Source organism: Enoplosus armatus, chromosome 6 (assembly GCF_043641665.1).
Source record: "Enoplosus armatus isolate fEnoArm2 chromosome 6, fEnoArm2.hap1, whole genome shotgun sequence".
NCBI classification, from domain to species: domain Eukaryota; kingdom Metazoa; phylum Chordata; class Actinopteri; order Centrarchiformes; family Enoplosidae; genus Enoplosus; species Enoplosus armatus.
In genome coordinates, this window is record NC_092185.1 from 14,810,215 (window position 1) to 14,835,451 (window position 25,237).

The following is a 25,237-nucleotide window of genomic DNA, read 5'->3' on the forward strand; positions in this document are numbered from 1 at the left end:
AAAAAACAACACAAATCATGATATATATATTTTTATTACAATTATCATCTATCTTAGCCTTATATTCCAGTTTGTACATTTATACAGATTACAATGATTAGCTTACAATACAGTGACCCATAAATACACCACTCAACCAGGCCTTTTAATACACACAGTGTTTCTCGTAAGTTAATGTTGCACAAGCCTGGAAGAAAACACATTTGAAGAGCTTGGGCCAGAGTCAATTTGTCATTATATTTCTGACATCCTCATGAAAAAATGGCTCTGTACCAACTGCCTACAGTTCAATGTTGTTGCCATTTTGGTACAAAGCATGTCATGAGCTCAAGGGTATAAAAATAGCCATTTTGTTTTTTTAATTCTACAATATATACATTAATATCTTAACTGTTAAATAAACACAGTTTAGATGATGGTTTATAAATATGTATTACTCTAAAATACTTGTTACTTTACTGGCAGTAATGGCAGTACTGTAATGTGACACGTACACCTTCAGATTCAGAAAAAGGACTTGTGTCTTACACAAACATCTTGGTAAATTGAGTGCTGTGAAGCATTTAATATCAAGCAGACTGTTATTGCATTTTAAACAGTGGACATGAGGCAGAGGTGAGTGGCAAAGCATGACCCAAAGCTGAGGATAAGAGTAATGAAAGTCTATGAAATTATACAGTTTTTCCCCTTGTGCCCTCTCTTCTTTTTGGACTTAGTCCGTTGGCCATAAGGAGAAGAGGACATTCCTGCCACAGGGCTGGGCAAGTCTTCAGTGTAGTAGTGTCTGTGGGACCTAGGCTGAGGGATGGGCTGACCCAGGAAAAAGCCTTCTTCCTCAGAATCAGAGGAGGAAGAAGAGCATGTGGAGCACCAGTCATCATCATCCCCATACAGTCCCATAAATCTCCCCATGGCTGGGCCCTGTAGCCCGTAGTCTGACATGGCAGCAGGATTGGGGTGGCCGTGGAAGGCTTGGTGCCCCTTGGGGCTGAGGCCGTCCACTCTATGGTCCACTTTGTAGTACATTTGGGCCCTCTCCTTGGGCAGAAGGTTAAGAGCATTGTCAGAGCGAGACTTGCGACTGCGATGCCTCCTGTGGTGGTGATGGTGGCGGCCAGAGTGAAGTTCCTGGCCCTGCTCCTCAAAGTGGTACACTCTCCGGCGAGTCCGTTCACTCATAGGTGGCTGACGCACTGGGAGATCGCAATAATGTCCATTGTCCACCACGTCATCAGAGAATTTGACTTGCTGCTGCCTAGATTGTGAACGTGTCCTCCTGAGGGCAGGAACATGAGGTTTGGGTCTGTCCTCTGGCAGAGGCACCTCCTCTTCCTTTGTCACATTTTCCTCTACCTCCTCTTCCTGCTCAGATACAAGGCTCTTCAGGGAATTTGCACTTCTGTGTAACATAGAGGAGTTGAGGGTTCCCATATTACTGGTTTTCTCACATTCTTCTGTCTCTAATTCATGGAAGCCTTGCAGGGAATATACCAAAGGTCTATCTTTACCATCACCATCTACTGAGGCCCCTGGAGAGGAGAGAGAAAAATTGTAAAATGTTTGCACATAGACTCGAGGCTTTAAAAAACAACCATTGCCATCACATAATTTTCTATGATCTGATGTATCATGTCACTTCTACTCACCGGTAATATTGGAGAGTGCCAGTGAGTCCATAGAGTCTCGGACATTCTGATCTGTCTTCTTGAACTCGTCGGTGATACACTCCAAAGAGTCATTATACCATTGTTGCTCCTCTCCCTGGAAGCCTCCTCCAGCCCCATGATCCAGCTCCAACTCCTGAATCTTTCTGCTGCTCGCCGGGCCCGGGTGGCTACCGTAAGCTGAGTCCCCTAGCCCATCCTGTGACTGGGCCCAGTACATGTCAGACTGGTACTTCTTACTGGCAAGGCTCCCCCTTCCTCCTCCACCACCACTGCCAGCTTTTGAGGACTCCTGCTTCGACTTGGGATCCTTTTCGGTGATCCAGAAATCTGTGGGTCTGGACTCATTAGCTTGCTGGAAGACCCCATGTTCCCCAAACTTTAAGAGCAGCTGAGTCATGTAGTCCTCATGCTCAGCCCACTCCTCCTCCTGGTCGTCAGGTGCCTCGGCCTCCTCACCACGTCCCCTCCAGAAATGCTCATCAGATAAGTTCATGTGGGCAAGCTTGTTGGTCAGGGTGTCATCAGCGTTTCCATTGAAGCCGGGGAACTTATAATTGACAGAGGGTGAGAAGAGGAGCGACTGTCGGCATTGGTCGGCTGAGCGACTGCTCTTGCCCATGCGCACACTGCGGCGGGATTCACGTGAGCGTGCTGACTGGAAGGCAGAGTCGGAGGAGTCAGAGGCATGCACGTCTTCCCCGAGACTGCAGGCCTTGGAGCAGTAAATACGACCCTGATGTGGCAGGAAGGGGCAGCCCAGTAGAGAGCTCTTACACTGGGCACAGCTGAAGCAGCTCTCTGTGGCATGCCAGTGGAGCCCATCATAGGTCATCTGAGCATGATCAACACCTGGAAAAGTGGAATTGGTGAGATGGTCAGCAATGCTACTCAAAAGGCTAGATAATTGTGACAGTTGTTTCATTTTAATTTAAAATCATCATCTTACCAATATGTTCTCCACATGCCTCACAGTACTCTGCGTAGAGAGACTCAAAGCAGCCACAACAGTATGGTCTGCCGTCCTTCATGATATAGCGCTGGCCTCCCAGAATTGTCTCACATTCAAAACAGGAGAAGTGCTTCATGTGCCAATGGCGCCCCTCTGCCTCTGTGCACTCATCAGCAAAGATAATCTGTAGACATAGATGTACACTGGATGAGACAAAATTGCCATCTTTTGCCTTCCTGGCTGTCATCAGTCTATATATTCATGTTGGATTTGACAGTAGTGATATAAAATAAATGTTATTGCCATCCCAGAGGAATTTTGAAAGTAAACTCCAGAAACTAAACTCCAGACTCTGTATGTTTTTCCGTCACTATGCTGTTCTCTCTCAGTATTTCAGTCTTGTGGTTTTACCTCATCGCAGGCTGAGCAGCGTGGTTTGAGAAGCTCAGCGTGGTGCCTTCCACAGTGGATCTTTCCATCATGGTAGAAGTAGATCAAATCCACCAGCAGTTCGCTACATGTGGAGCAGGCAAAGCATGCAGGATGCCAGCTCAGCCCAGGGCCCGCCCTCGAGGTGAACACTGCCATTTCACCACCGTTGATGTTTTCACCACACTGCAATATGCAGACATTATCACACGGTTGATTATAACATCCTGTAATGACTAAAATTGCACTTTAGCTGTACTTCAAAAATATTCTGTGATAGGATAATCTGAATCCTGCATAGATAATTAAATCTGCATGGACATAGTTTTGGCAAGCCCAAATTAGCTGAAAACGAAACACAAAACTAGAACATCATATGGCTTCCAACCTTCATATCATATAATCATAGGACATGAAAAATCAACAACAGTGACTTTGGATAGGACGGGCAATTAAAAACAAGAGAACAAGAGAAAGCATGGATGTCTAATGCAGAGCTACATCAGAGTGTTTTGACAAAGTTTATGGGCATCATTTGGCTGCTCAACGATCATTGTAAATACTAAGTGAAACACTGTCACTCCAAACCAGTCAGCAGAGAAAACTCTTTAGTCTGCAAATCCAACTTGTGTTTAGGGATCTTTTAAATAGCATGACTGACACTGAGATCTTTATTTCAACTTTCCCTCTGGGTTTCAGCTAAAACAGGATCCAGATTAGCCAAATACCCATGGAGGAGACGTACAGAGGACAAGCAGCAAATCCTTTTTCAATACTTAAGACTTTTGGATTTTGAAAGAATATGGGATAGACTTAAAAACAACTTCATAGTACAACCACTCTCCCATTCCTCTTCATATTTACAGTTGTAAATAATACATGCAAAGGGAACGTACATGCTCACAAATGCTGTTCAGAAGATTGCGGGGCAGCAGTTTCACTGTGCCCCTACCCAGTGCTTCCTTCTTCCTCTGGACACTGAACATAAGTAGCTCCTTCTTCTCCTCCTCACTGAGGGACTGGCAGTAACGCACCTGGGAAGGAAAGTGATATGTATAGTGATAGGATTCCTTCTTTTAAAAGGTCTAATACTGAAAAATAAAACCTGCTGGGTTCAAGTGACCTTTCCATATTACACCCCTTGAAAGATCCAATTGCAAGACTATAAGCCACCAATAAAAGGTTATAAACTCAAGTATGAGAGAGGGCAGAGTGCATACTAGAGCATGCTGAGCATGCAACTCTTGACCTCAGCTTGCCCTTCCTACACCCCCTACATATCTCCACCCACAGTCCCTGATTGAGAACATAATTTTTACAACAGGCCTTTTTGATGTTTCCCAAAACCTTAACAAGAGGGAAAGCAGACATTTACACAAACAAGGCCTGTGTTTAGAGTGAAATCAAGAGGACGGGCAACAAAGGAAGAGAGACAGCCAAGTCGAACTGTGGTGCCACTGCGGTGGTGGCATCACATAAAGCCTCTTTCAACCAGCATCCCTCTCTCCCGCTGAGCAGTCCTCGTAAAAACCACTGCTATGACAGGAATCCTGCTGGTGGGGGCTACCGGCAAACATCATAAAATCATCAAGTCAAAAGTCACATTGTGCCCACACTACATGTCTACAAGATTGGGGAACAAAAATCCCCCAGTGTGATGTCAACGTGAATGCCAAGGGCTCACATTAGTGGGATGGCATGGAGATGGTGAGGCTGTTAACGCTGTGGGTTTAGCGGGCAGCAACAGATATGTCTACTCAAACAAAATGGAGTGTATCTTTTCTGCAGGAGTGGTGTAAATGAGAGGACCTGCTGGGATTCATTTTATGATACTTGCATTTATGCACATGTACACAAAATATTCTCACCTCATTATCATGCGGCGGAAGTTGGTAGAGGAGCTGCTTGATTCTAAACTTCTCTCCCGGACTGTTCACATAGGGGATCTTATCCTCAGGCAGACAGGAGAAATATAACTGGACCTGGAGAAATAATGGCATAGAGTAAGGAGATAAGGCATAAAAACACTGTCTGACACAAAGCCAATTTAGAGAGCCTCAAGACTAGGGAGTAGGTTTTGGTGACACTGCTGAAAAACATTTAATAAACTCTAAATATATTACTAATGATGAGGCAAAAAACATTTTCAGTTGAACTGAAAGGTTCAATGAATCCCCACACAAGACAAATGAAACCCGGTTCAAACTGAACATATAGCTGTTTTTTGGTTCATTGGATTGCAGCAATCTATTATTGTTATGATCTTGGACTGAACAGCCCATATTTATGAACACAAATTATTTCCCAAGGAACCAGAGAACCAACACATTAAGTTGTGATGAGACACATTCTGGGACAGCTCTGTATAAAATGTATGGAAGACTGACTTTGTGGAACCAAAGTGTTTGCTCGAGTTTTTCTTAACCCCCAGATCAGCTTTATTTCAAAACACATAGGATAAATGCTCTGATGATGGCACTGGAGGAATCATTTTCCTCATAATTATGTACTAAACAAGTCAAAACAGGTCAACAGGTCAAATCAGTTTGAGTTGTATTTTTTGTCATATGCTTGTCTCTATAGGGACAGGACAAAGCAGCCTGTCGCACTGGCACTTTGACCCTTCGGACTGACCACTGGAAACTAAACTTTATGAGGGAGGGGCTATTACAGCCAGCCAGATAAAGAGGTGGGATGTGCTTGTCTTGTGTGTTGGGGGGGCTTCCTGCAGCTTTGGCTGTCTGGGGGGGGGGTTCACAGCAATTTACCCTGACAATCAACCCAACGTTTGCCCCCCACCGTAAATTATGCACATTTTCATGCTTGCTATTACCCCTCATCCAGCTCCCTAAGGGCTGGGGAACAGTCAGCTATCACCCAGGCCTTATGTGTTTCTTCACTGTAATGATGACCCATAATACATGGCTCATTCAGTGCAATGGCTGCAGTAAAGGCATTACAGTTGGCCCATGCATTTCCAAAACAAAAGGCCCTGTATGTCTGCAATTTCAGATTCTCTGTTGCTGCGAACCCATCTCTTCGTGCCCATCTCCCCCTCATTGACTCCATGTGTGTTGTTTAACAAGGGAAGCGGGATGGAGAGACATGGAGAGGAGGGGAGAGACACAGCCAGAAAAGAGAGAGAGAGAGAAATGAAGGAAAAATGCAGCAGATTTTGGAAAAGTGCCACATCACACTGGCTGCCCTGCGGACACAACTAACAGCCCTGCCTGTGTCTGTGGAGGAGAAGGCTTGTTAAAAGACGGGCCCTTGATTCCTGATCCTGCCAGCAGCAGAAGGCTCAACCCACCAAGTCCTCCTCTTAACAGATCTCTGATAATCACAAACAGACTTTGCCATACCGCAGTTTGTAAATAAAAGCACACACATCCTGCCTGTAAGTGGCTGCCTGGTAGAGCTTGACAAGTCTGCCTCAAACAAAAGGGACCAAGCTGAAGTTTTATGAAATATGTTGTCTGTCCCATAGGTGCCATTATCCAGAGACTCTAGTTGGTATGTTATTCAGTAATGTGCTGAATAGCATTTATCTGGGCCAGGCAAATGGGCTAGAAGGGAGTTAAAATCAGGTCAGAGCTGTTTTTATTCTCTGTCAGGAGGCTACACCATTATTCATTTGGTGATTTGGGGAAATAATGATTTGTGAACCAATGAAAAAGGTACCACAATTAAAGAGAACAATATCATGCTCTAAGTTATCTTTGTAGTACAAGGCCAATTTTCAAACTAAACAGGCTTGTTTAAGCTGAGCTCAGAACGTCTTCATGAATTTCATGAACAGTAGCAATGAGAATAGTCAGAATCGTAAGTAATATTCTGCTCACCTGTTCAGGCCTAAGGCCAGGCGGTACCCAGGCGTACTCCTCCAGCGCACAGCCTGAGTCATCATCGGAGGTGGAGCTGCGTTGGAAGCCAGAGGTCAACTTACTGACTTTCTGCTCCATCATCAAGTCTCGCTGGCGTGCCCCACCCTGGAAGCCAACCGCCGACACTGCCGCACTCGCCAGGCTCATCAGACTCTCTTTTTACTAGACAGACAAAGCAAAAAATGGAAGGATGGTGGGGGAGGAAAGAAAGAGGAATTGGGGGTGAGGATAGGAAGAGGAGGGCGGATTGAAGTAGACAAGAAAACGAAACGTTGGTTAACAAGCCATTACATCAACCAATCCCCACATAATGCTATCCTCACCCCATCTAATCCAGTTCTCATGTCAATGCCATCCCACTGAATGTTAACCACCAGCTGAATCACACCATCACTGTCTCTTTCATGAGGCACACAGCCCCACTCAAAAGCCTATTATGGTATCTGCGCAAGCTTTTCTTGGTTCACTTCTGGTGATGAGTCTACTTCATAAAGACACTCATAAAGAGTACTATACCCTTTCACTGCCATTGTGGTGGCAGTTAAACATGTGCCCTCCTCATGTGGCTTTTGAGGATATAGAGACCATTAGGAAATTCCCAAAGCTTCATGAGGTGACGTTTGATCTCATTATAGTGGCAATAACAAGCAGTTAGCTATTCATAAATACAAAGTGAATTCATAGTTGCTTATACGTACGCCCAGTCTTAGGCAATGTTTCACAGACCTCACATTCCTCAACTATACTGTAATTCAGTTTGCCATCAACTTAAAAGCAAGAAAAACACCAGACACTGGCTGTTAAATCCTTAGGTTTCAACCTTATCTGTGGAGCTTGGGTCTGAACGTGTCATCATTCAGCCTGTTGAGGTGCTACGTCATACTATGTCCCTAGAGGGGTCACCACATGGGAGATGATGCTGGCTTGATCAGTTGAGCCTGAGGTCTGTATAAACACAGGCCTGGCCTTAAGACAGGGCCACCATGTGGGGAATGTCCACAAATCTGGTCTGTCCCTTCATCTCCCCTTTTTCTTTGGACATGTTTGTTTTCCAACCTGCTGCAGTGAGTGTCTGATCATCCTTTCATCTTTTAGATGAAAAGAACAATGCCAGACAGGTGAAGCAGTAGGCAGAGATGGATAGAGGGGGACGTGGATGGATGGGGTCAACTGATACTCGGTTGGACACTGAGGAGGAAAATACAGCGAGGAGATCAAAGACTGGCACAATTTGTTGACCTATGTGTGTGGTGGCCATAGTCACTAATGTTTTCCTACACATCCACACATTTGCAGACGTGACTGTACTGTAGTTGTTACAAAGAAGGAAACAAAATGGACCAGTGCATAGCTGGATAAAATACAAAAACAATCGTTGATTGATGTTATCTTTATTGTCTACCTTAACTTTAAAGCAAACAAACTGTATGTACATTTTTGCAGAACAGCAGCCATTCTGGCCACAAATGACAAATACAAGTTAATGGTAAATTCTAAAACATAGTTCAATGGTAGCACAAGAACAGAAGAATCGTCAAGTCAGCCAACTGATTCAGTAACATCTGTTAAATAGCAAACTTAAGATCGATATTGCTAACATTAGCCACAATGCTATTGGTAATACCAGACCAAGGAAGGCTTTAACTGCAAAATCCCTTAGTTTATTGAACTGAGTGCATGTTATTGTTGATGAATTAGACTAGAGTGACAAGAGTTCAAGTTTGTGAAGCAAATCAATTCAAAAACTTGTTAAGGCTAATTAAACAACTCCTATAAGCCTTTTTTATTTCCTGAGCTGTTGTAAGCTTTGCAGGACCACGCAGACACAGAGATGATGAATGTGTGTCCAGTTGTGGTCATTTCTCACAGGCCAAGGGCTCTAGCTGAGATCAAATGGGAGCCCAGCCAGTGTCCAGCAGCCTGGCCCTTACACCACCTCCCCCCAAGCCTTCACCCCCTACGGCCGGCAAGGGCACCAAGGGCCGCGGAGAGACAGCTGAGAAAACCAGACACACCTGAGTGCAGCCTTTGAACACCGGCATGACAGTAAAGGGGGGCCTGAAAATCCACGCTCTCTCCTGGAATGATATATATGCCTGGCTGCCCCTGGGAGTGTGCAGCTCTGATGCATTCATGAAGAGGGAATGCACACATTTATTCTGAAGCCAACATTGACACAGGCTACTCTAGGCAAAGCTGGTCTACACACACACACACACACACACACACACGTACAGCGACATAAACACCCTGTCAGAGTCAGCTGTATGCTCATGTGCCCTGCTTCTCGTTTAGTGACGACTCTCTCTGAGATAGTGACACACCAGACGCTCCTGTGGATGATTAACTGCTGCACACACGGTATGCCAGGCCAGGCAGCTACAGGCCATCAAGTCATCTTCCTCAAGGACAAGTCAGCCCCTGTGGCCTTGCCACTGCCAACCACTGGCATGCCCTCCTTGTTAAATGTGATGGATAGTGGTGGCAGTGGATTGGTAGGCTTTTTTTGGAATTTGAGACAGCATTGTACCTCAAAGTGTCAAGTCAGGCGGATTGGCTTATGACACGTCCCATTAAAATGCCTGATGGCCTGAACAATGGCGCCTTTGAGAAGGAATCCACTGAAGGCCTGTTCCATCAAGGACCTGTTTATCTCCCTTTAAGACTTTTTTTCTCCTGAGGATGTGGTGTGTTATCTCCTTATACATGACAGTTAAAGCCCTCAAACCCAGATAACCTGTCTTCAGATGAGAGAGGGAGGCAAGAAATAAGACACTCTTGTTCTATTCGCATCTATTGACTTGCAAATGAGACCAAAATAACCTGCAAAAATGTGGCCTTGTTTGAGAGCAGCTTGGGTTTCACGTGGGAGATAGCTAACTATAGGCAGGTTCAGTCAGGAGCCAAGAGACTCCGACTCCACAGCCTCACATTTCATCAGACGCAGACTCACTCATGCGCTACATTTGTTAGAAAGATGTTTGCTTTCACATGTTGGCCAAGTCTCTGCGAGGATGCATCACACAGCCAAACCTGACTCACAGGAATGTCAGGCTTGAACTTAAGCCAGGCTCGCGAAGAGGAATAAAGGATGTACACGGCTCGATGTTAGGCAAAGCCCCTTTCTCAAACAACATCTGCTTGCATGCTAATTTTTCCTTTAGATGTCATGCAGTTCATTTCCTCCCGACTTTGCCCAGAACGCTTCCTCAACTTTTTGAATGACAGAAGCACTGAGCCAACTAACTTAGCCATGCTTATACTGACTTGCCAAGTCACTGACTCATCACTTGTGCTGGCTTTTTAAGTTTTCTCCTAACAAGGGACCTATGGTTTGCGAGATTAGTTTTTACTCTCCCCCTCCTCACTAACCCCCCCACCCCCCCCCCACCCCCCACCCTGCCCTCCTCCCACACTAGCCAGACCCCTGCAGTCCTGAATGTTTAACAGCCCCTCACTCTTTTGTAAAGGTGCTTGTTAACATGGCTTTGGGAGCTGCAGGCCTGCATATCTGACTGATCTGCCCACAGAGGGCCAGAGGGCCAGAGGGTGGTGGGGGTGCTATCAGACTGGAGCTAAAATGGGGTGGCCTGACATGTATGAAAATGTTAATGTGTCTCGTTCCACAAAAGAGATGTAAGTCAAGGCAGGTGAAAGAAGGAAGCTGGAACACATGCTCGCTTTGAAAGGTTTTCAGTGAATGAAGAAGACTTCCCACAAGATATTTAGAATGAATGAAGAGGCCTGTGTTCTAGAAAAAAAGTGCACAATGACTCTGATAGTCTTGTTGCACAGAAAGCTTATAATCGAAAAAGTAAAAAACATGAGCTCAATGAACAAGTGGGTGCAAACTTGATTCTTTAAGGAACAAAATGACTACAGATTTGTATTCACCCTTAAGAAGGCACTACAGAGACTCTGCTTCATGTGTTAACTACAGTGTAATGTTATTTATCACTTTGTAGAATACAAACCTCTCAGAGGACCTCATACTGTGACTGACTAATAAATATATCCGTCAGTGACATTTTTAAAGAGTATTTAACAACATTTTCACCCAAAAGTCCCCCCAAGTCCAGACACTTGAGCATTGGATTAACAACCTTTGAGAGAGTGCACAGGAAAAATAAGCAACTTCTGGTCTGAATTACTGTCTATATTCCTCTAGGAAGTGGATGATGGACATGCACACAACCCAACACAGTGCTCTCTGTCAGTTTGGGCCAGCCCAACATGTTTAACTTGGCTCCTGCGAGCTCAGCAGTGCAGGAGCCTCTACTACTAGAGAAAAACAAGATTTTCTGTTCCTAGTCCCTGCTTACTTGAGCTTGAACTCAGACAAATCTGTTTTTATGTCAGAAAAGATATGTCTTAACTTCAGAAAAACATGCAGCATATTATTGCTCCCTGCTATCCCCGTATACACAAAATATCTTCAAATGACAGCCTGTCAACTGTTGGCACTTGATATGCTGTATCCCTTGTGAAAAAAAAAAAAGTGATCTAACAAGCAGCTCTGCTTATGCAGTGTTGAGGTGCTACATGGCTGGAGTTTGGTCAGCTTATCCTTTCATGGATGGGGGAGTGTTTTTCCAAGACCAAATGGATGGGAGTGACATCCCTGCAGAGATCTACACTATGGAGACCACCTGCATGCGCTGGCCAGACTGAACTAAGACTCAACACACACGTGCTGCTGTCACACAGCAGACATCAAACACATTTACATCCCAGTAAATTCAGTTTGCATTATAGCGGACCTAAAATCAACTCTTTGAACAACGGCACCCTTCACACCACCTCAATGGGGAAAAGTCCAAAGATCAGAGGAAGCACAGAGCTCCATCTATACATCTGATGTGCTCTATGTCTTGATGAATAATTAAACCACCCTCCCATTAAACTAAATAATCCAAGAGATTTCATGAACAAGTCTTAACTGTACAAAGCTGCATCAGAGTCAAAGAAGCTTGTTTCATCTGGCACCAAAAGACAGTTCAAGATGAGTTAAGATGCAATACTCCACTTGTTCAAGTAGTTTTTCCTTTCTGCCTCACAACAAACGAAAGCACATTCCTCTGAAAAACCAGATTACATCTTTAGTCATTTCCCTGCCGGTCTTACCTCAGTGTAGGTCAACTCTCCTGAGGTGAACAGGAAAAAGGATTTTATCGCCACTATATCCAGTCCTAGATTCTTCTCCAGCCTCTGGGCTCCATATCTATGCAAGATCCTCTGCAGTCAGCCTTCTCTATCAGAGCTGTCAGCACAGTAACAGCCCATATCAAAGCTAAGACTGTAAAAAGTCAGGGAGATGTCTGTCTGAGTGCATGGGAGAGAGTGTCTGAGAGGGGTGTGTGCGTGTGCGTGTACATGGAGGAGCTTAGCCAGATGGTCATCCCACCCTTGCCTCTCTCACCCACTCCTCCTCCTCCTCCTCCTCCTCCCAACCCAACCCTCTTAACCTCAGCCCGGCCCCTTAACCTCAGAGCAGCCAGTCACGGCAGGGTATGGAAGAGCGAGGCGTCTCTTCTCCGCTGACCCTCCCCATCGGACTTCAAACATATGCTTCCAAATGAGAACCACCGGTAGAGCTCCAGCTCACAGGAACTGCGCTTTAAAGTAGCACATCAGTGATGGCAGAGCTCGTTTTACCACACAGACCGCCCCATCTCCACAACAGCTTTCACATGACATTCTTCCTTCTCCATCCCTATCAACAGCTCAAAGATGTGGGGAAGGTGGTGAACGTTACAGTCAGGCTTTGGTTTATCTGGTGGTTTGTCTCTCTTCTACTGCGTGCTAAAATGTCACTAAGTTACAGAGAGCTGTTTGCTAACTACAGTTTTATGATTACAGAGTGATTGTTGGATTGAGGGAACAAAAGATGCTTTATTTATCCAGCTATGAAAAATTGCTTCCTACGACATCCGGGCTCAGCCTCACATAACCCTTCCCTCTGAGTGAACTGGATGTCAGCAAGTCTGAATGAGACCAGCTATCAGGCCTCTAACATATGAATCACAGAAGATCTCAACAAAGAAATGACTTTAACCACAAAGCTGTTATTATCAGCTTAACGTTGTCTGAGTGAGGGTTAAAAATGTCCAACATTGTTCAGCTCAACTTTGTTAAGTCATGCAAAATGCACAATGTAGCTCTATTCTGAACAAATTGTTGAACAAAAGAGTCATGAGGAGCCACCGAGTCATCAAAAAGCTACAGAGACTACATGATATTCAGGTCAGAGCTTTAACGATTAGTCCATTTATCAATTAGCCGAGTGACGGATAACACATTTACAACAGTTTTGATAATCATTGAATCATTTTAGTCATTTTTAAAGCACAAATAAATGATTCAGTTTCTCAAATGTGATATGCTGCTTTTGTTTGTTTTCTATGATAGTAAACTGAATATCTTTGTGTTTTGGACGGTTGTTCAGACAAAACAAGCAATTTGAATATGTCAACTTGGGCTCCGGAAACTTGTATTGGGCATTTTTAGTTACAGCCCTAATTCATTTGTGTTTATCTTCTCATCCAAAACATGAATAACCAGAATATTCTACGTCTATTGAAACCACACGAAAAAGATCAAGAGATTAATACTACATGGCTAGCATTGGCTAATATCCAAGCTCTATGTTTGCCTTCATCATGTACTGGTTGGACAGAAGCTAAAATTATTATTACTATTATTAATTATAGCCGTGTTCTATAAAACCCAAATGAACATATCCGCCCATCCAGTGAAACTCCCCGGGAGGAACGCAGTTGACCTCTGCCTCTCCTTCACCTCTGCAGGAATGTCAGAACGTGATTCTCTTCCTGTTGCCTCAGAAAACAAAAGTGTCAGCTCAGGTCAAACTCTGGACAGTTGCACTTTTTGCATCCTTTTTTGGTTGTTTGGTTGCAAAGCCAAAGTGTTACTTTCTCCCAAAAGGACATGTTTTATAGTGGACATAATTCTGTCTAAGAGAACTAAAAAGTTAATCCCTTTCAACACAAGGTTGTGCTGCGGAGGGTTAACATATTTTAAGACTGTAAAGCAAAGCAGTAGAACATTTTACTGGGAAGCAAGGGATCTATTAAACAGCTAGAATTGCTTTCTTTATTAACGTTTTAGAAGCTGTTTAATTTTGTGGAGATGACGTCAGGGTGTAATTCTGTGAACTCTAACACATGCGTGAAGCATTTACACTGTGGGGTTTTTAAGTGGGGCTGATTAAACAGGGTTCACAAAGGTCAATATGTGGCGGAGGCAGTGAAATTGATTGAAAAATGTATCTTCACATAGCAATACAAATGGAACTACAGTTCACTACAGATTATTTGATTTACATGAACAATTCTGCCAATTACTTGATCATTTATCCACAGCATATTCAGAGCTAGTCCACAGTCTTCTTCAATCAGATCACAGATCCTAGCTGTTGAACTTAGTACAGCAGAACATCACTGTCTACATGCTAACTGGTCAGAAAGCATGTTGTGTTTAATCAAAATGTCAGCCAAAGAAGATGGGAAAAAAACATGGTGGCCCGTTCCTTGTTTAGCTCACCTGTGCATGACTGACAGTCTGTCTGCTCACTCACACACCTCATATTCACACCATTACGTGTTAAAATATCACAGCGTGGGTGGTGAATAGCGACTGTCATTTCACTTTTAAATATGCAACTTAAACAGGTTTATGTTCCTTTTTGGTGATAAGAAAGTAAAGTCTAATCAAAAACAGAAAAACACTATTTAATAAATTGACGGTATTGTAGGTGTGTGTGGGTGTGTGGACAAAGCCATTGTAGCAGCCAAGGCCAGGGAGGAGAGGCACCCTCTCACAGCAAACCTCAGGCCTTTGTGCTGGTCAAAAAGACTCTGCACCCCGCTCCATTAGCAATTCTTAGAGGGGAGGGACGACACAGCATCCTGCCTCTGGGGGGGGGGGGGGGGGGGGCAGGGGGGGCATTCATGAAATGCAAAGCTAAGATGGTAAACTAATCTAGACAGAATTTGCAGGGCCTATTCAGCAATGCCAGTATGAGTAAATAGAATTGTGCCAGATTTCCCTAAATTGTAAAAATTATTTAACTTGTTTATTCAATGCAACATTTTTCCACATTTGAAGCTTAAGTTCAAGTTGCAGATTTTGAAGAAAGTTGAGTAACAGGTTTAAAAGTTCAAAGAAGCAATCATAGATATGTTTGAAGTTCAAATGTGGGGGCATCTCACACTGAAACTGCAAAAGAGAATCAGTGGCCTTTGACAATGAACTAAGGTGAGGGCAACTATTTAAAGGCATCTGTGGATTATCTTTAGTGTCTCAAACGGGAACCTGTACCAGAATAACATTCTGAGATTGTACAACTCTATAGTTAGAAGTAGCTGGCTGCACAGTTCAAGGTTCGCCTCAGATAGTTGAATAATATTAAGTTGGACATGTCACGCATCCCTGACCTTTGACCTTAGAGAGCACCAGATGACCCATAAATCTATGGCCCAGGGGCTTTACAGCCCATTCCTCTGTCATAGCCACAACGACCTGAACAGCACCTCACACCTGGTCTGCACCTTCTCACCGCTGTAAAAAAAAAAAAAAAAAAACACCCTCTGCTAGCGGCGAGGTAGTCCATGACCAGCATGCCCTGACAATGACAGGACAGGGATGATCATCAACAGAACCAACGCCCGACGATAAAAAGCTGCATTCTTCTCCGGTCCAAACACGTCCTTGAAGAAGGGGACCCATAAAACAAAGCGTGTAGTCAAAGCTGAATGCTGGATCTCACAGTAAGCATGTGACCTCATGTAATGCTTACTGTGAGATCTGTGAAACATTGTGTAGAGATGGACACCATCATGAATTAAAGCCTAAAGGAACCTGTTTAAACGAGACAAATTTGAGTCCCAAGACATGCCATAAATTGGGGTACCAAAGGGGGCAAAGGGAAGGTCAGTCTCTAACTTACCATCACTGATGACCATTGTTGAAAACAGCTCTCACTGGTGTGTGAGCTACCTTATAAAAAGTAGGCATTCTCAAGGTTTAAATGACTTGCCAACGGGTATTAGCAGGACACAGGCCCAACAAAAGCCTCAGTTATAAAGGCCAATAAAAGTATATCACTCTACTGTAACAACAATCCCTTTTACGCCTTGAAAGAGGGAGGGAAAGGTCAACTGGTGGAGCAGTCAGCGCATTGATATTGACTTAGCTAGATTGGCGCTGACAAACTCAGGTCAGACTGTGGGCTTGTTAGCCCTATAACCCTCACATAACCCCTTTTACTGTTTCACTCTGACACATTGGAGGCAGCTGAGGGCAAGGCTTAGATCTAAGCTTAGTTTCTGACAAGAGACATTTGTAAAAATTAAAAGAGAAATATCTGCTCACTTGGCACTTGACCTCAGCAGAGATCATGTGTTTCCCAAGAACGCTGAATAGGAATAATCAAAACGAAAAAAGGAAAGGATTGAAGATTTATTGGACTAAATTGGTAATGAGATATGGTTACATATGAACTTTTCAACTCTGACTGAAAATCAAATTTTCTGACTTACCAAACAGCAACAAAAAGGTCACAACACTTAAATCCATAACCAAGCTGTCTGTGATTAATTATTAAATTACAGTATGTAATGCTATTCTATAAAACCAACAACGTAATACTTGTTAAGTAGATGAAGTCATGTTTGAATGGCCCTGATTTCATAGAAGCAATCTATGAACATATTACTTATCTACCCATTTATTTCTGCTTTATTCAATTTGCTGTAACCCTGTTGTGTCATGTATGATGTAATACAACATGATGGTCCAGTTTCCATGGAGTAACCTGGAAGACATGACATAACACACCTCTGCTAGACACATCCCGGTGTCAGCACACTGGTTGTTTCTTCACTTTATCAAAAGTACACCGCTGTCTAACTGCTTTGCCAAACATTGCAGAGATGTACGATTGGGACAGCTCATATTTCACCCCCAATTTGACACCCTCTCACCTAGTTGTAAAAGCCGGACCTCATTGGGAACAATGGGAAGTGGAGCGACAGAGCTCGAGGGGCTGTTAAAGGGAGGAAGCCCCTTTATTTGAGGACACTATAACTCAACAAAAGCCTGTGGCTGTCTACACACAGAGCGGGCAGAGGATGAATGGGCTGCTCTTACACTACTCACTTGCACTGACAAAAGCACTGGATTAGCAAAGGGCAAAGCCTGTCATGTGTGGTCTCCATTGACAAACTGGGGAGAATATAGACATAAAATTACAAAACAGCCTTATTAACACCTTAAACCAATGAGTTCAACCGACAGGTCTCTGTTTTCACCATCACTTTTTATTTCTTCAATGACATTTTCCCCCATGACCCGGAAAACTGTCCAGTTTTCCATGACTTCATTTCCACACCCTGTGAAAAGGTTTGATTATTCCTGTTGAAACAGCACCCCGTCAAAGTCCAGGTTCAACACTTGTGACCTTTAAGACTACATTTTTAGCTTATGACCTCACACTTTTCAGAAAGTCTAACTCTCACCACTTAAAGCTCACCCCTCACACATCTGGGCTTTTCTCCTCAACTTTCCTCGAAGTTCAACCGTATATCCTTCATATGGCAAGAAAACGATTTCCTGTGTGTTTCCAGCCCCGGGCTCAGACGGACACATGAATGAGCCCGCCGTAACATAACAGGCCATAATCGGGTGTGACTGCCACGAGCAAGTCGTTGTAGGAGAAGATGCAGTTTTTTTCTTTTAAAGATAGAGAAAGTTGGCAATTCCCACACGTGGAAGCATTTTCCTGAGCCGCACGGCTTCAAAAGGCAAACCATGGAATCCAACAATACTCTGAAACAGTTAAGAGCCGCTCAGTCAGGATCCCACTAATGATTAACATTCCTGGAGAAACACTCCGTTACAGTCTTTTTAGAGCGTTCTAATTAAACACATGCTCCAGTGCCACAGCACAGAGGGAACTCTGACGACTGAGAGCGGGGATGCTTCTTTCCAGCTCTGCTTAATTGGACACAATTTAAGTCATTAAGGTGGTAGTAAAAACAGCAGAAAGAGCAAAGGAGAGGCCCAATGATCTCCCCTGTGAGGCTCCCTGTTGCTCTGATGTTGTTGACCCTTTCACCTCCTCATGTGACTCACATTCAAATGTACAGGAAAAAAAATTCCTTCATTATGAGATGTCCGACTGGAGATTTAGTCTTGTTTGACTTTGAGAATTTATTGATACTGGTTGTAATATGTAGGTGTAATGTGTTCACATTTCTCAAGAGGACAAAGAGGTTATACATGTTTGGAGGTCCTACATCTTGGGAGGCCAACTTATATCTGATTATCTATGCATCTGCTTGACACATTGAGTTGCCTTTCTCTGTGTTGATATATTGTCTATTGACGAGTTGCTGTGACATGATCTTTTTGCAGTCATAAATAAGTGATTAGGTGGGATTCCAGAATGGAAAAAGTTAAATGGTATGATAACTATTTGACTTCCTCCACTATTCAAGAAGTATGTTGGCTTCGATTGTTGTAAGACCAAGAATGGTCTGATGATTGAAACATTTTTGCACTTTTATAATGTGTGGTTCCTTTGTGATAGTACGTACAGTAGAGCATCCTAGTGGCTTAAGGCGCCAACCATGTAATCTCAACCTCCCCGATTTGATTCTCTTACATGCTGTTGCATGTCATTTCCTTTCTGCTCTCTACTATCCACTGTCTAATGAAAGCATAAAAAATGCCAAAAAAATACATAAAAAGAAGAATTTCTGTCATCAGAAGTCTGCAACAAGTAACAATAAACTTTATTAAAACAGCTACTCTAAACTAGAATGCATCCAATTTTTCAACAATCCTTGTACCAATTCCAATACCTCAATTCAGTGTATTTGCAGATACAGAGTGCTGATCCAATACCAGTTCTGTGTGTATTCAGGTCTAGTGAGATCTGAAGCCATCAGGAGGCCTAACTCAGTTTCGCAGATATACAGGCCAGACATAGGGTCATTAGTGCCTGGGGTGTGTGTGTGTGTGTGTGTGTGTGCAATGGAAAAAAGGACACAACTGGCTGCCTTATCACCCCCCATATTAAGGATACCAGTCCTCCTGGGCAGAGCTTATTCTTAGTATCCTCTCATGTAATACGCCTGTGTCTGTCAGCATCAGTGTGTTATTTTTGGAACTGCTAATACTGAGGTCACTAATGACACCAAACCATTTTCAGTCAGCATCATGGGCAAGCATTAAGGAACATGTGACAGAGTGGGCATACATGCTGTGTGGGTTTTAAAAACTAATAATCCTTTCCATGAAATCTGAGATGCCTTTTCTTCAAGTTCTCATCCCTTTTCAGCATCATAAAACATTCTCCCTGAATGGTCAAACGCGTGTGTTTGCCTGCGGACAGGACACACACACACACACACACACACACACACACACACACACACACACACAGATGTACACATCTGGTGAGCCACTGCTCTTGTTTTCTTTGGGAGCCCAGCCCCTAACAGGAAGACAGTGCGAGCATAGCAAACAAAAGCCCGGCTCTTTGAACTGGCCTCTCACTAGGAGCTGCCGTCAGGTTGTTGTGGCCAAACGAACTGTTTCTGTGTCAGCTCAGTGGGCCCATTGTGGGCCCCAGGCTGCTGCTCTGCAAGACATGTCCTCAGTTGGCCTTTGTCAATATTGACCCATCTGTATGTTATCCCACAACATCGACCTTCACTGTGATGTATGACTATTTCCAACTGATAGTTAACACATTTCCTCTGTGTGAAGAGATGAATTATATGAGATTACAAGGCAGCAAATACTAAAGATAAATCCAGCGATAGCAAACTTAATAATAGCTGTAAAAACTCACAGCAAGTGGAGGTTGGAGAATACATCGGACAGTAACTTAACTTCAGTGTCACAAACCAATTTAAGTAATACATTTAATCAAAAATAGCATTTGAATACAATGTTGCACAAATAAAAATGTACAGAAAAAGTAATGCTACTGCTTGACAGGTAGTTTTTCGAAATAAGACTTTCTGAATTTATTTGCATTATTGCATTATTTGTGTCCAGGGCTACACAGATAACCTACGTTTACTTCTCCTTACTATCTCTGGATCAAATGGATACATTACCTCGGTTTTAAATGGTAGTATTAGCTGATTCTGGGGCAATATGACTGGGGCAATATGACTATGCTGAAATGAACTGCATTGCTATGTTGGATGGACTTCCTCTCTTGGATGAATTTATTTTTGCTGTACTACTACTTTTTTGTGAAGCCTAACCTCACTTTCAAACACTAAGTCCTATATCATTTTGCCATAATTTAAATATTATCCAAGTGCACTGAAACATGCATAACCAGCAATGTAGATGGATTCATAGTTCGTCCAAACTTGGTGTCAAAAATCCCTTTTTTTAGAGATGTACTATTAATTATTAATTATTTATTGTCTTTGAATTAGCACATATGAAAAGCTCCCCCATTGAAAAATAAAGAAAAGAAGCAGCAGCAATTTAAATCTCTCCCCAGAGAGCAGAAAGGGGATAATGTATTGATATATGGCTTTGTGTTCCGCTTAATCTTCTTATGATGTATTTCAGGAGACACTTTAAATGAGTTATTATAATTAAATTCAGCACTGTGTGATTTGGGAATATGGCCAACCTCTTGTGTGCATAAATTTGTTTCTAAACCCGATTAATGGCATTGTAAAATATGACAGGATTAATGTTTTAATGAGTAAATGTTCTGAGAAGAATATCCTGGCAGACATCCAGCAACTGTCCCTACTGTCTGAAACTGCAACCTTTCTGAAAATTCTCTGGAAATACCTTTGTTGTCAGTCCAAAAAGTCCCTTACCCTGCAGAGTCCATTTTTAAACCCTGTTGACCTTTTCCATATCATCCATGCTCACTGACTCCACCCCTGTGACAATGCCAACAGGGCAGGAGGAACAAGAGCCACAGGAAGGGGGGGGGGTGTTTTGCATATTTCCAGCCGTGGGTCCGGAAAGCTTTAACTGAATCCCCTGTTGTGTCCCGGGGAAGTGAGCTGGGCTTTTTAATGACTATCTCAGGGTAATATGTTTTCTTTTGCTTCCAGCCCTTGATGCTGTGATTGCTTGGATGGATCCCTATAGATGTGGACAGAGGACAGAGGAGAAAACATGCCCTCCTGCAGGCAGCCATGTCTGTGTCAGGTTGGGTCAGACGAACTTTCCAAAAAGCCATCACCACCATCATCACCACGGTTGCTGACATTTGGCATCTCTACATCTGTTATTCCCCTTTATCAAAGACAGACATGTCGATAATAACCAGTTTTTTGGTGCTGCACCGTGGTTATTATGCAGTATTTATCACGAGCTGAGCATCATGCCTATACATGGTAGTGATAATGAAACATGTGTGTCGAGTATGACTTTCATCATCGTGGTGGTCTGATGGTTAGTCCCGCAATTATGCCGTGTGGTTACCAGAGATCTGCCGGGGCATTAAACTCCAGTGTGAGAGCCAAACCCGTTTCCCTCTAACATCATCCTGCAGCTCCTAATAAACAGAGTTGTGCCTGGAAGCGCTAAATCACTAGCTACCTTTAATCACTTTAGAATAATGCTTAGCATGTGGATCCAATGTGTGCCACTGCTGCAGGCAGATCCCACTGACTCTCATACATGATGCCGTTTGAAGGTTACAGGAGGGGGAACTTTACTGCATGGCTAACACAAAGTTATTATCTCTCCCGCAGACAGCAGCATCCACAGTGGTTATCCTAATCTCTACAACCACAGTGTAACAGTGCCCTAAATTTGACCATCCAGGCCACCGTCCATTCAGCCAGGCGCAGTGACCACAGTTTCAGGGACCACCGGCGTTTAAACAAGCCATACTTCATCCAGCCTGCTGCCAACCTACCACAAACAGTTTACAGTCAACGTGCTTTGCTCTCTGGAGTTTGTCTATGGCAACTCGACTCCATGCCACATCTCCCCGTCCACAGCCGTGAAAGACTGGCCTCCTCTGACAGCTCCTCACAACACACGGCCCTGTCCCGACTCTGCTTTTAGCCCTGCTGCGGTGAGCTGGACCACGTCTGGGGATAAAAGGCTGCCAGAGTGTTTGGCTTGCAGGCGATTTATACGGACGCGAGGGTGATTCATTCTAGCTTTGCACAAACAGGCCTCTGTGTACATTTCACTGGTACTGGGCTTTTAAATCAACAGTGGGAAACGTATACACACGGGCACCGGGACTCACATTCTGCTCCTTCACACTCAGCTGGGTGTCTGCCACACATGCATGCATTCTCCGACACCTACAGACAGTCACACACACACATAGGTGACCACTTTGTCTCTGTCCATCTGCTTCTCTCAGACAAACACACACACACACACACACACACACACACACACACACACACGACATGCCCCACTGTTTATGTCTGAGACTGGCTTCATGTCTGTGATTTGTCTCCACCTCTACCACTCTTGCTGTGCACTAATGCAATGGCAGACAAGTGTGGTAATGTTATAGCTAGCTTCTCTAGCTGAAAAGTGCATTATGAGGTGATCATACAAAAAACAGGCCTTTCTGCTGCCCAGTCCTGAATCCTCCAGTCTGCTACTAAAATAAACCATCAACATATTCCTCTTTTCAAGCACTCATAAACATCAAATTGGCCGAACTGATCAGAACTTTTTCCATTGCTGCGTCCAAGAAAATGCATGATAAGGCCAGCTATTTTATTTCCCTCTTGCGTTCACACACAAATCTAGAACAAATTGCTTTTAAAGTCTTTTGATTCTATTAATGGCACCTTTGATTCACTTCAAGGCTTTGGAAATGAGACGTGAACGAGCACCATGTGACATGTGGAGCTGCTCCCAAAACACCACTTGTAAATCACTTAGTCTATAAATAACTTCATATTCACAGAGACTTTCTCACCTGCAGCAGATCACTGAAAGTATAAGCTCAGCTCACATCTCCACCTAACACATGCCTCGCCTCCTAGATCATCTGAATATTAAATAACTGCAGCTGTGAAGTATGAGACCCAGACTTCAGCAGATATACAAAATGTTAATACAGTATATCCAATAACATTTACAGTACAATACATTTAAATCATTGATTAGAATTTGTATTTTTGCATTAGCTGCTAGGTCTCGGATGTAGGCCAACATGCCCTCATTTTGTATGTGTTGGTACTTACAATGACAGAGTTTAAATAAGTGAAATAATGCTTGTGTTGAACAGCTATAACATCTCCCACAAACCCTCAAAATAGTTAACTTAATTTGATTGGTTGTAAAAACAATGCTACTGATGAATTTGTGTGACTCCTGGGCAGTGAAGGCGTCAACCTCTATTCTAGCCACTAGGTGACACCACCACCTTGGTTCTGTGCTCTGTCCTCCTTGTCTCTCTGTCCACAACACTCACACTCACTCCGAGTATTTCTTTCTGTACTCTCTTACTTTACTGGCCACTGTCCCAAGGAAAAAAATATATCAGGATGTCTAATCTTGGGTGGAAGTGAGCATGTTTCAAAATACCTTCTGGTGCAAGTAACAGCAAGATTTTGACCTGGTGAGTTGCACTTTGAAGTGGCATCGCTGACTTTGTGCAGAACCAGCCGTTAATCTTCCTCCTTTGTGCTGTCAAGTGCTCAAAGGTATAATTTAATTTATTTAAGTCCATTTTCATCTGTGCGGTCCTGCAGTACCTCAAACCAAATCAAATTCCTCAGTCCATCCAATGTGTCCAAATAAAGACCATGGCACCTCCTCCTAGGTCTGTCCTCTCACCTAGCTGTCAGGCTTCAAGCTGAACTGTCCGGGATCAGCAGCGCTCTGTTTTTGTCAGCTGTGGCCATAGTGACAGATTTCAGGTCAGTCTTTTTGCGATCGGTCTGAGCCAAGGGGGTCTGTCATTCTGTCAGCCCCCCAAGAGGGCATGCATGGGACTTAATGGCTTATGGTGATGTTTACTCTGCTCCAATGAGAGCAAAATATTATCTTAGACAGCCTTGGTTAAATATAACAGTAACTGCTCTCCTGTGTCTTGTAGGTTTAGCACTCTCTATCACATCTGAGAATGGAAATGTTTGAAACTTGAGGATGTGTCATTGTTCTCCAAAGGAAACACTTTATGGCATGTTTAGCCCTGTGAGAGGTCCATAAGGAGTGATGAATTCACTCAAGCAGCTTGCAGGGTTCTTTTTATTTAAAGAACTGACTGCACTGCAGAAATGTTCACCTAAGTCTTTTAGGCTCACAGTTAGTTTTAAACCGTTTCCCAAGTTTGGATATTTCTGTTTTTTGTAGACTTGATTTGATTTTTATCTGGAAACAAGGCAGAATAGTGCAGGTCTCACTATCAGAGGGATGAAGCCTGACTCAAAACAAGTTGATTTCCACAATAAATAAACTGCCAGATGTGTTCACTTGCTTTAATAAAACATTTAAGTTTGAATCTTAGACCAAATACTTCGTCAGGATGGACGGCTCTCACCTTATCCATCATGGTTAGAACTGAAGAAAGTGAGAGTGACTTCTCATACTGTATGTGGCCGGGGTGTGTGACCACATTCTCCCTCACTCAACAGCCCTCCTGACAGCTACGGAGCCCTGCAGTGGCGGACCAGCAGCGGTCACGCAGCGCCGACCAGTTGTCACCAAAGTGACAGGCGACAGCTGAGTCCATACATCTGGAGGCCCCGGGGACTCCAACACTTCCACCCGCCCAACGTCTCTGAGCAAGTTTTTTCAGCGTCAGAGAAATGAGGTTACTCTGGCGACACGCGCAGGGAAACGTGTCCCTTTGGAGAGGTTGCTGCGTAAAAGTGCAAAGCCGCATCGGCGGATAAGGAGGTTAAAGCCAGTTTGATGACTTTCTGTGCTGACACAAGTAGCCAATGACTTATCAGAGTCTATAGAGTTAGTTGAACTCATGGAAGTTGTGTTGTTTTAACTATATATTGCTGAGAGTGTTGTTTGTTTTTCTTAATGAGCTGACTGCGCTGCAAAACCACATCATTGAGGTCAAAATGCCCCCCTTTACCACTGCATCATTTAGAGCACCGCAAGCAGTGGAATTATTTTCCTGAAATGACTGTCCAAAAAACAACTGTTAAAGCACACTAAATGACTTGGTCCACTCACCCACAAAGCTTTCAGTCGCAGTAAACCGAGTATCCAGAACCAATATTCCCGAAGTGAGAAAAGCGATTCACGCTGCGTCTCATTGGCATAAGATGAAAAGTCCAGAGAGGGTGCAC

At 43.6% G+C, this 25,237-nt stretch overlaps 1 protein-coding gene across 1 annotated transcript; it reads right to left on the reverse strand.

Moving 5' to 3' along the window:
• Positions 1-15: 15 nt before the first annotated feature.
• Positions 16-25,237, reverse strand: prickle1a (prickle homolog 1a). The gene is made up of 8 exons (XM_070907270.1): positions 25,122-25,237; positions 6,888-7,091; positions 4,914-5,027; positions 3,942-4,079; positions 3,028-3,231; positions 2,614-2,800; positions 1,647-2,516; positions 16-1,529 (listed from the first exon to the last, which is right to left on the reverse strand). The coding sequence occupies exons 2-8, from the start codon at positions 7,074-7,076 to the stop codon at positions 664-666; spliced, it is 2,568 nt and encodes an 855-aa protein (XP_070763371.1). The 5' UTR covers positions 7,077-7,091; positions 25,122-25,237; the 3' UTR covers positions 16-663.